The following is an 11,997-nucleotide window of genomic DNA, read 5'->3' as shown; positions in this document are numbered from 1 at the left end:
TGTCTTTTTTTCTCCATCAAATGTATGATTGGTTGAAAGCTATAATGTCTTCACATGTTTTAGTGGCCCGTCTGGAGAGTCCAAAGTACAGTGCCCACAACTAAATAGGAAGTCAAGAGAGCTGCCTCTATCTCTGTCAGCGACACTCCACAAATAGGTACACTGATAAAACCAACAACCATTGAATAAATTAGACATCTTTATTTTACATTATTCAATTAACAACAGATTTATTTCAAAAATTAAGCTTGTTTATAGTAAAGTAAAATACATATTTCTCCTCATGGATCCAACAGAATGGTGAAAATAAGTTGTTGAAAGTTCCCACACCATCAAAGGTCTTCACGTTGTCATTATTCCTTCAGATCGTACCACAACTCATACCATGGATCATCACCTGGATCATGAGATTTTATAAGGAAAAGTGGGAATGCTATGACTATGTGCACAACAAGGTTGACATACGTTGCAAATACATGGATATCTTCCAATAATATGACAACACAGTATCTTCTAGCCATGAGTTGGAAATGTGACAATTTCTCAGTCGTGAACAGCTAAATTAATTCTCTTTCTACCAGGCTCCATAGATAAACCACAGAAATAAATACAACTTAGGAAAAATTGGATTAAGTTCCCATGACATATATCTAGTCCACCAAGCTAAAACTATAGCATTTTTATCAAGCTATACACATACAGTGCACAGAAAATATGAGTTCATGAAGCTCAGAAGTTTTGGTTGAGAGCGTTAACTTTCCATACTTTAAGAGAAACAGGTTGACGTAAAATCATGCTGGAAAGCTGAATTTCCTTACCAAATGTGATGTTTGCAGGGCCTCTGATTTTATATCCAAGCTTGGTGTAGAATGGTAACAAATATTTCTTTGACACTAAGACAATTCCATCTAGATCTGAAAACGACTTTCTCAACATCTCAATGTACTTCTGCATCAATTTGGATCCAACGCCCTGTAACCATAAATACAGCAATTCAAAAAAAGGCACATGCAATCAGGCATTGGAAGACATTATTGAGTTTTGCCACGCTGAAGTGAAAAAGGGAGAAGAATTTTTGAAATTATTTGGACATATGCACTTGCTGGCAAAAATATTTTATTGCACAACTTGTAAGCCTAATTTGCATGGAAGACAAGTGGAAAGAAAATTGTTCGATCGTTATCTGGAAATTACTGTTGCATATACATAACAGGTTATATTTTCTTGTACAGAAGAATTAATGTACATATATTCCTGCTCTGGAATGGTGTAATCCAAAAAGGATACAAACTTATACCTACTAATCTATATAACTTCTTAAATAAGGGTACAATAGAGTCTTATGTTGGAGTCCTACTCCTACGTAGAAGCTTGTTAATGATATATGTTGGCTGAAAGTTTATGTTTGCAGAGTTCTGAAAGAAGCTTTTATGATGATACAGCAATCCTTTGCCAAGCATTGAATATAATGTTCTTGGTCAGGTCAGACTGTGGTATATGGCACCCCCCTTGAGAGAAAAGTGATCCCACAAGAAATGGAGGATCCATTTGAGGCAAGCAATTTGTAACTTTTGTATCCCATGGATAAAATTTGATCACTGTAAAATATGGAGACCGGCATTCACTGAAGTTTTCATGTCTCTGACAACAATGATAAATGCTGGACAAATTCCACACCTTTCTCCTTTCCGTTTGGACGAGACATATAGAATGGAGACAGAGAACTTTGCCGCCATCAACACACCTCCGCATGCACTCAGGTTCATAACTGTCTTTGTGATAGCGACTGCCTAAGATATACTGCAATAAAATAACACAAAGTAAAAAATACCGTCAAGGACACTATGTGCTCACATTCGGTTTGAATTGATCCATTTGAGAAATATTTAAACCAGGAAAAACAAGAATGACAAAAGCAAATAAGGTCTCCAACTTAGGTACTGGAGGTCATCTTTAGGAACACGCATATCAACTTCTATAACAATGGGAGAAGCAGATCCTAAATACATAAGCAAATGTCAACAACAAAAATAAGAGAAGGCTTGATAAAAAGAAAAGGTGGGAGTGGGCAAAAAATGCACAAGGGATCTGGTAAAAAAGTAATGCTACATCATCAATCTTCTAGACCCTACCCCCTCCTGAATATCAAATGTTACACCCCTTAGTATTACATAAGACCAAATGACAGGAAGTACATTTACAACCTTGGAGATTTTTAATTAATGCCATGAGTGTTATCATTCTAATGTAAACAGCACTTAAGTTAGTTACAGATAGTGAAATGCCTTCCACTGTGGGTGGTGATTACAACATCTGGAATTATCCTGGATCCAAATTTCTAATCAGTTCTTGTATGTCTTACATAGAAAAGTTGCAAAAATTGGTCCAAAATGAAAAAAATCACCTCAGCTTTGTTTTCTGGATCAAATTTTCCGACAAATTGGTACCAAATATGACAAAATTATGTTCACAGCCTTCAAAATTGTCTCACAACATATCCTGGGTTGGTGTAGGTCATTTAAGGTCACAAGTGACAAAAATAAAGCTTTCTGTTATACAGCAAATTGATGCCAGAAATGCCTGACAAGATGAATGAGTTTAGGTAGTTTCATGAACAAACAGAACTTTTTGCTGTGACAGCAATTATATTTTTGTGAAAAGTATTTTTGGCATCGCTATCTCAAACTTCTGTACCGTTTGTGAGAAGTTGACTTTTTACCCACAATGCATTTCAATATCATGTAGTTTGCACCCCAAGCACAAGACAAAAGCTCTTTTATAAGGTATCAAGCATTGAATGACTCAACATAATATGGCATCCAACAAAATCTTTTGTAGGTGATGAGATATGGGCAATGGTTCTACTCTGGAATAAAAAGGACACGATGCATTCTACAAACTCAGTACACCTATCACGTGATGGCGGTACAAACAAACCAACTTGTGTGCAAACGAGTATGGAAGTTCACATATTATGCACGTTTGCGCACATGGGTTTGTTTGTACCGTGGTCCATTCAAATTCCAGGTTTAGTCTATTGGCAATTGCTGATCAAAGGTCACAACAAATCATAGTGACTTACACCGACTAACTCTCCATTGTCATAACAGCCTAAAAACAACTCCTTGGTGTGATGGTGGCTTCGCATGAACGTATCCTTTTTAACGGCTTCTTCAACTGGAAAAACTGAAACGTTAAATGAACAGAAGTTGTAACTTTTGATACACTTTCACAACTTTCACTCCTTAAAACAAAATTTTCCCATTCTTTTCGCTCAAGTCTGTTGCATTAGAAAGTTTTAGCTTTGTCGAGAGGACACACTCTGCAAAAGATGCAAGCTAATAATTGTTGACATATGAATTAAACTTTTGAAATACATCATCATCCCTAGCTACAGTATAATGACAATGCATAATGCACTTTGATTGGATATGATCCTTCAACTTTCATTTCAAATTAAGAGAAGGAAAAATTATTGGAAAGGGAATTTCCAATGGTACATATAAGGAGGTAATTTAATGTAAATTTCCATTACTCTGTACATTTCTTACAGTGCATGTGTATTTCATACTGTGTCCATATATCTTAATTTCTTCCACAGATTGATATAGCACTTTGTCGTGTGTAAAGTTTGCTTTCTTAGTTCATTTTCTGTTGCTTATCTAAATGTATAGCCACCTGATTTAGGGTGAGTGCGACAAAACTGCAGATTTCTATACATACATGACATCTCAATTTCGTGAGCTCGGTCAATTTCATTGTCAGTGACAGGCCGGAATTCAACGTTGCATTCTCCTGTTGTCATTATCCAATCTGTCATGAAGAGGACTCTGTAATGAATAAAAAAGACAAACTCTCTTTAAATTGCAAATTTTTTTATTATACAAGTGTAACGGAAGATTGAAGTTCTTGTTTTGCATTCTTGGCCTTTAATGGCCATGCTTAGGGTCTTCTGTATGTTTTGCGATCTTTGCACCAAAGTTCAATTGCTGGGCCATCAAAAGCGTACTGTTTATCCAGCTACTGGACCGTGTTGTTTTTTTCAGAACGCGAAATTGAACGAATCCCTCCATCCAATCAAAGTCCCCAATGTCACTTCTACAATGAGGTTTTGAGATTGTAATTTACACAGAATATTTATGTTACTATTCCAGTTGATCTAATCCACTATCTGTATCCATAGTAAACTCAATAACCTTCCTATCTACAGATGGGTCATGGATGTGATAAAACTGAAACTCTCATATTTGACTAATGTCTTGAACAAAATCTTAAATTTACATGACTTAAATTTTCATAATTTCTTATTGTCTCCTCCATCAAAATCAATTCCCCCCCCCCATTTTCGAGCAGAGGGTGACGTCCCCGTTGTGAGAGAAACCAGGAGAAAATGCAGTGTACTGGTCTTCCCGTAGTTAGTGACTTTAACTTTACTTTACTTTACTTTACTTTATTGCTCAACAACACACTCAAGGAGTGTGGTAAGGCAAAAATTACAAAACTCAGCAAACACTGGATGAAGCTGCTGCTGGGGGAGGAACTAAAGTACAAGAAATAAATTTGGCAAGAGGTAGTTTATCTTTGTGAGTAAAGATATATACATGAACTTTTCTCTGTCATTCAAATCAAGAAAGCCTGGATTACACAAACTTATGGATGAAAATAGACTATCTTGATACGTTACTGTATTTTGGACATTCTAATATATCAAAGTGAAATTCATCCTCAACTAAAGACTTACAAAACTTGCAGAATCTTTCATTTGCAGGAACTTTTGGAATTGACCTTCTACCCAGTTCTATTTGTAGGTTGTGATCCGAACACATAATTTTTGACAAAAAATTAAAAAAATTAAATTCCATGTCAAGAACCAAGAACGAGCTACAGCATTTTGTTCAAGTAATAAGATGACAATGCCAAATATTACAACATATGAACTTCTTTGTGGAGCAGCTGGTGGCTTAGGCACAGAAGAGGTAAAGGACTAGTCTTGGGCCTCTATGGACTGGCCATGAAGGTAAGAAACTAATTGACACTGCAAAGAAAAAACAGGCACTAGATCGATTGATTTTCTGCTCGATCTATCGATCCGGAAGTTGATATGCCTGCCAATGCAACCTAATAGGTTATAGTGCAGTGGCGGGCATATCGACTTCGGGATCGATAGATCATGGAGCTATTATAAGAAACGTCTGTTTCTGGCTCCATGGATATAGTAGATCGAGCAGAAAATCGATCGATCTACAGCAGACTACCGAGCCCACAGTGTTTCTAGCACACCCACCTCGTCAAGGTCACAGGCACTTGAACCTCAATATAAATAATGATTATCACAATCTACAAACATCTCCTGTCTTTATGTATGACCCATGACGACGTTCGGGACGAAGGTCACCTTGCCTCGCTGGTGTCATACGCATAGCGGGCCCTTTGGCGTTGAGGTCATGCCCACGCGTCATGCCTGTCCTCTGATTAGTCCGGTTCCCTGCCTGCTTTCTACCGCTGGCTGCGCTGTGCTAACTAAAAGGTAGGGGCCCCAGGGGCCCGGGCAGCCGACAGGGAACCGGACAAATGTTTGCCCAGATGTCCTGATCTATAAAATAATGCATCGCTGTCAAAAATATCGGCTGAAAAATTTACAAATTTGCTAGCTCCTACACGGAAAAAGGGTTGATTTTCAATAATTCTGTATGTGCATCCAGAATATCATGTGCATCAATACTGTGGTGCCAGATTGTTGAAATATTGACCATAGCATCCTGTGTATATACACAAGAAATTTGCTGTAGCTCAAGAAGTGATCTCATGGCAGTGTGTATGAATCAAGGAAAATTGTGACTTGAGGCTGGACTTGTGCATGTGACACTCACTTTCCATAAATATCTGGAGACATGCAAATTTATATCACTTTGCCAATAATGTGCTCTGAAACTGAATTTTTGTGCTTGTCTTTGTGTGTATCATGTGTTAGTGAAAAAACTTGCGTTGTAGTCATGTTTATTACTCAAATTGCACTGTTAAAAGTACTGAGAGGATGTGCATGGTATTACCCAGAATGAAAGGATAAAATGACTGGTTTTGCCCTGCAATGAGATAAATAATTCTAGGTTTGATGCAGATAGCGATTTTTAATTTGCATAAGGTAGAGACTACCCAGGGGCTATGCAAAATTAGTCATTGCATATGATTGCATACATATAGAAATGTCAGGAAACATACTGGGAATATTGTCAATTTCATAATAACTAAAATGATGTTACTGTGCTTGATTTTTAAAAAAGAATCATAATTGTATGTTTTTCTTTGAAAATCGCTGATGCAAAAGTGCTGACTCGGCATTTTTTCACTTTTTTCATTACATTAAATTAGGTGGCATCTTTGTTATTGGATGAGTAACTTCATACATGATGTTTGTATACTATATGTAGATGATACTGAAGAAACAAGAGTGTAATGAAATAGTATTTTATATACCATGGCTATTATTTTCTTTGAACAGGTCAAATTTGCAATGTGAAGAGCTCAAAATCATGGGGTAATAGATAATTGAATAAAAATTATCTCAAAAAGGGGATTGGGAACAGCCATTTTACAAGCTACAACATATGTGATTTCTAGGAAATGACAATATTCTTGGTCTTGGGTAGTACCCCACCTTAAAAGTCTGTACGTGCCACAGTCAAACATTTGCAAACTTTTTCATTTCCACCTATGGGAGAATAGTTCTGAAAAAAATGAGATAACTTGTCTAGCAAGTGAACACACCCTGCTTTGTATATAATTAGTATATTATTTCTTCCCCTGAGTACTTACTACTAGTATGTAAAGTTAAAAACAACTTGGCAACATTTACAACCAAAGTGTTTGATATAGACCACTGATATGACAACATCTGGGACACAGTAATCGTCAAAAATAATCAAGAAAAGGGCTATAAAATGGATCATTTATAGTGGACGAAACGAAGAAGTATTCACGTTTATTAATTAACTTTTCTTCAGAAATTTACAACCTTATTTGTTCATTACCTAAGCCTTCCCAAGAGTGTGCCACTTGCAGTCCCTGCAAAACATTATTATTATTATATATATATATATATATATATATATATATATATATATATATATATATATATATATATATATATATATATATATATATATATATATATATATATTTGCTATAATAGGCCAACGACGGCCCTTTATACAATTCATTAAAATAAATAGTGGTAACAGACAATAGTTTGGAATGGAAGAATACTTGCAGGCTATTTACAGTACATCTCAAACACACAAAAGAGGCATTCATTGCATATTTAGGAACAAATTCTCTCTCTTCTTAAAGCTATAAAACAGGAATTTTGACAGACTTAACAGAGTACCACGATTTTGTGAATTCATGAGTAATTTTAATTTTACTATTGTTGGTAAATCATAAAAAGGATGGTAAAAATTCTTTCTCATTTCATGATCTACAGGGCAAACGAGGAGAACTCTTAAATGTGTTGTTATATATCATTTATTACAATATAAATGACCACCGTATTGTACCTGCAAAGTGTGATAAACTTGTCAGACTGTATGTCTTATTATGTAAGCATGCATGTATATATTGGGGGGAGGGCATGTTAAAAGCCAAGGAAGTAGGAGGGGGTATAGATTTTCTCCATAATAACCAGGGGGCATGGAAAATCACAAGAAAAATGGATAATCCTCAAGGGCCCCCCCCACCCCGAAGTAAATTCTGAGCACTCCCTTACAGAAGTTTTGTCACTGTGTTGCGTCGTTATGATGCGTTTGATTGCCTAAATGCGCCAAAGCAAGTAAGGGTGAATTACTAATCTGTGGACGCTGTATCTAGATTATCATCGAATAAGTTTGACGAAGTCAACAACGAACGCACCAGCGCATTGCAGGTATGCGCGTTCGTTGTTGACTTTGTCAAAGTTAATCCGGTGATAACTAATTTACCCTTGCTTGCTTTTGCACATTAGGCGATCAAATTTTTCAGATTATATAGATGTAGCATGGTGATAAAACGTTTACAGAAGATTGTCAAGCCACTGGGCAGTGCTAAACACCAAAGGTTGGTGGAATAAACCTTTGTTCCCTAGTAATTATAATAAAACACCTACACACCCCTAGGGATGGACATGTAGGCAACCCGGACATGTAGTAAAAAGGCTACACTAAAAGCGCTATCAACCACGGCGGTGCCTGTGGTGGGTTTGCCTTCCATCGACTATCCACGCGCAACACTGCGAGCACCTGAGGGTATGACAATCAATGGTTGGTCAAAAGTTTCATTGTACACGGAGCCACAAAGTCAAGTTCGAGAGGAACTGGAAGGGGTCGCAACACTTCCAACATGGGTAATAGTTACTAATACGAAAGATGCGCGCTCGAGTGTTGATTTTCAGAGCCGCATATATGTGAACGTTACACCAGCGACAAGTTTTGTATTTGAAATAAAACTGTACCTTAACAGCTTTTGTCGCACCTTCATCAGAGTCTATGTACTTGCCTTTATCAAATGTCTGCTGCGAAATTCGCTGGTCCACGTATGGAACAAGCCACTCGACGGCCATGCGAAATAAACTTTTACTTCCGGTCATGTCACGTATGTGATCACCATTGTTGACGGCAGATCACAGGCGGCCCAAACACTATTAATAAGCTTATTATTGAATATTTCTCCGTTTTCATTGTCACTGTCAGTCCCCCTCCTTTTCTTCATTCTCTGACTGATCGTAGTAAATAAAATAAATGAATATATACTCTAACCTATAGCCTCTTCACTCTTTATTTATTTTACACCCCATTAGGCCTACAAGGACGTTTATCTCTCATATACACATCTCGTAATTTATTAGTCAACACAACTAATTATGATAATCCGTGGACTTATCAAGGGTTGGTCAACATTGCAAAGATAGAGATGTAAATGAAATCTTTCGCGATGTTGACTAACCCATAAAATCACTGATAAGTCCACGGATTAGCATAATTAGTCATGTTGACTAATTAATTACAAGATGTGTGTATATGAGAGATAAACGTCCTTGTAATGAGGTGTAAAATGAATAAAGAGTCAAGAGGCTAGGTTAGGCTGTAAAGTTATTTATTTTTATTTAATACGATCAGTCAGAGCATGAAAAAAAGGAGAAGAACTGATAGAGAAAAATCAGAAAAACTCAATAATAAGCTTATTAATAGTGTTTGGGCCGCCTGTGGGCAGATTGTGTGCACGTACGCCGTTCTAATATACTGCATGTTCGGTATGGATACCAACATGTGTTTTATCGCACTGTTGGTGTCCGGAGTTGGTAAGCGTTCTGTTTTTAATATACTTTGCTGCTTGCGACTGACTTTCATCAACGTATGCAGGTAGTGTGAGAGCTGCTATTTCCCCCAATTACTTGGGCTGCTAAGGTACCGTTCAGTTTTTACGGCCGGGGGGGGCCGGCAAAATCCAGGGGGGGGGGGGTCATCAAAATTTTGGAATCCGCAAAGGGGGGGTCATCGCTTTTTCACTGGTAGGAAAGGGGGGGTCACCACATTTTCAAAAACATAATACCAACAATAAAGTTCACTTTATGCCATTGCCATGATCGACCCTCTTTACCGGCGGGCCGCCTTCGCGGCCCACTACAATAAATATACATTATGTATTACCCATGACCCTCTTAACGGGCAGACGCCTTGGGCGGCCTACTCCAATAAGGTCTACTTCATGCAATGGCCATGATCGACCCTCTTTACCGGCGGGCCGCCTGCGGCGGCCCACTCCAATAAATTGACTTTATGTAATACCCCACGGCAATCTTAATGGCCGTGCGCCTTCAGCGGCCCTGTCCAGTAAAGTCTACTTTATGCAATAGCCATGATCGACCCTCTTTACTGGCGGGCCACCTTTTGTGGCCCACTAGAATAAAGTTGACTTTACGTAATGGCCCATGACCCTCTTAACCGGAGGGCTGCCTTTGGCGAACCACTCCAATAAAGTTCACTTTATACAATGTCCATGGACATGAGTTGTCTATGGAAATGAAGTTAAAAATTGCCTTACAGTCGTCCTAATTAACAGACGTTTCAATGGATGTGGCTGCGAAGTTTGTGCACTGGCATCTGCTACACGAATAAAGTGCGCGGCGTACCGGAGTTCAAATCCAAACCATGCGGGTAAATTTGACATATGGGTTTTAGTTATTTTTAAGCGGGGGGGGGGGGGGGGGGGGTCATCAATTTTTTAGTCTGACAAAGGGGGGGTCATCTTTTTTTCACGAAAAATGCAGGGGGGTCTATATTTTTTGAACACCGGCGACAAGATTTTGCCGGCCCCCCCCCCCCAGCCGTAAAAACTGAACGCTCCCTAAGGTGACCTCCAGTCTGACCTCGCAACCTCGCAAGCTCACATGACCACAGTTACGAGTGTAGTGATGGCTTACACTGATTTGCGGAACGGAATGAGCGGAACGGAACGGAACGGAACGGAATAGCCAAACCAAAAAGAAAATTAGTTTCTCTTAATTAGAGTCCATGTTTTTCGTCCACTGAATTTTGGAGCGGAACAGCATGGAATTTCGAATCCATCTGTTTTTCGAATTTTCTCTTGCCGTGATGGAAATCGTGAATAAGACTACTAATGAGAACTTTATTCCATAAAAACACACTTCGGGAAGTGTGGTAGAACAAGTGCAACTATAATGAATCAAACATTACACATATAATCAGGCAAGACTGCTCCCGAGACTGCTGCTGGGAATGAATAAGCTACTGGACTGAAGCTATAATTCAAATCTGAAACTACACCTGAATCCAAACCTCACCCTGGATATCGCATCTGCTGGAGGATGCTATGGCTACCATGAGGCATGTGAGGTGGCGGTCTCTGTAATAATTCACCTCGATGGCATGGCGCCTAATTACATTTGGCATGGAGGTGAAAAACGAGGGAGGCGGTGACGGATTGTAACTTCTAAAGTTGATACATTGCATTGCTGACTTGTGTTCATTGGTGCGGATGCAACGTTAAACCCTTTTGTTTTTTGTTGCCGAGGGTCTGCAGACTTAGGGGAGCACCTGTTGATTTGAGGGGATCGAGAAAATGGAGGTGTAGACAAATTTTTTTCAAAGTTCATTCATGCAACCTGTAATCTTTATTGCAGAATTTTGCATATCTAACCCCTTCCCTAGTTAGAAAATTTTGAAATATCCAGATCTTTAGATCAAAATACTAAGGTCGGTTCTAAACATTCATTTTCGGTAATTCAAACACCTCGCATCACATTTTTTGCCTTCATCTCAGGGAAGTGCTAACATTTCTTTTCTCCTTCGGGGTTTTGCAGCAAATTATTTTATCATTCTCCATGGGGAGATGACAATATTCCCCCTCCCGAATCCTCCAGCCCCTCCTTCAGAAATCAAATGATTCTCCCCTTAGCATTCTCGGTAAAAAACGTGGGGCTGAAATCAATCTATCGATTGACCAAACAGCTAGGTCAAAGGACATCAGTAATACATACAAAAGGCATCGCTTATACTTACATACAGTCGATCAACGCGTTTACATGAAACTACGGCCGTTTTGCAATTTTAGTCATTCTTTTGTGATCAGATTTTGAAGGCAAGTAGTGTTTACACCCCTAATTGTCGTTGTATGCTGTGCACATGCAATTATTGTTTGAAAAGTATGTTGAGGTATTGCCATCGTACAAAACAGAGTGCACAACTACATGTTGGCCATAGACACGCCCTCTTTTGGGTTGACCACCCCCTCCACACTATGGTACTGCCCTCTATAAGGCGTGATTCTCGGGGTTAGATTTAAATTTAGATATAGCTTCAAATTGAAATTACAGCCTCGTTAAGTTGCCTTACTTGTAGAGTTGAATAAAGGATATATTTTATTAAAATCAAAATGTCTCTCTTAATTCCATTCGTTTCCGCTCAAAAATTCTGTGGGCGAAAAATGGACTCTAATTAAGAGAAACTA

General features: G+C 38.5%; 1 protein-coding gene across 3 annotated transcripts; it reads right to left on the bottom strand.

The window, feature by feature from the left end:
• Nucleotides 1-186: 186 nt before the first annotated feature.
• Nucleotides 187-8,622, bottom strand: LOC139133242 (uncharacterized). Of its 3 annotated transcripts, none has more exons than XM_070699743.1 (6): nucleotides 8,527-8,622; nucleotides 3,724-3,830; nucleotides 3,083-3,186; nucleotides 1,678-1,800; nucleotides 819-972; nucleotides 187-397 (listed from the first exon to the last, which is right to left on the bottom strand). In XM_070699743.1, exons 2-6 carry the CDS (start codon nucleotides 3,818-3,820, stop codon nucleotides 354-356), a joined length of 522 nt encoding a protein of 173 aa, XP_070555844.1. In that variant the 5' UTR covers nucleotides 3,821-3,830; nucleotides 8,527-8,622; the 3' UTR covers nucleotides 187-353. The 3 variants fall into 3 exon arrangements, with proteins under 3 accessions (XP_070555844.1, XP_070555843.1, XP_070555845.1); XM_070699742.1 differs by lacking the exon at nucleotides 8,527-8,622 and adding an exon at nucleotides 8,483-8,523; XM_070699744.1 differs by lacking the exon at nucleotides 8,527-8,622 and adding an exon at nucleotides 5,285-5,490.
• Nucleotides 8,623-11,997: the final 3,375 nt, after the last annotated feature.

The sequence above is a fragment of the Ptychodera flava genome, chromosome 5 (assembly GCF_041260155.1).
Source record: "Ptychodera flava strain L36383 chromosome 5, AS_Pfla_20210202, whole genome shotgun sequence".
Taxonomy (NCBI): domain Eukaryota; kingdom Metazoa; phylum Hemichordata; class Enteropneusta; family Ptychoderidae; genus Ptychodera; species Ptychodera flava.
Note: the sequence above shows the minus strand (reverse complement) of the source record. Positions and strands in the feature narration are given on the sequence as shown.

Coding starts and splice junctions, on each gene's coding strand:
- LOC139133242 (XM_070699742.1), bottom strand. CDS start 8,508: ATGAAGGTGCGACAAAAGCTGTTAAG. Junction 973..1,677: donor TCCAAACGGAAAGGAGAAAG/GTGTGGAATTTG, acceptor TTATGGTTACAG/GGCGTTGGATCCAAATTGAT. Junction 398..818: donor CCCTGCAAACATCACATTTG/GTAAGGAAATTC, acceptor CTCATGATCCAG/GTGATGATCCATGGTATGAG.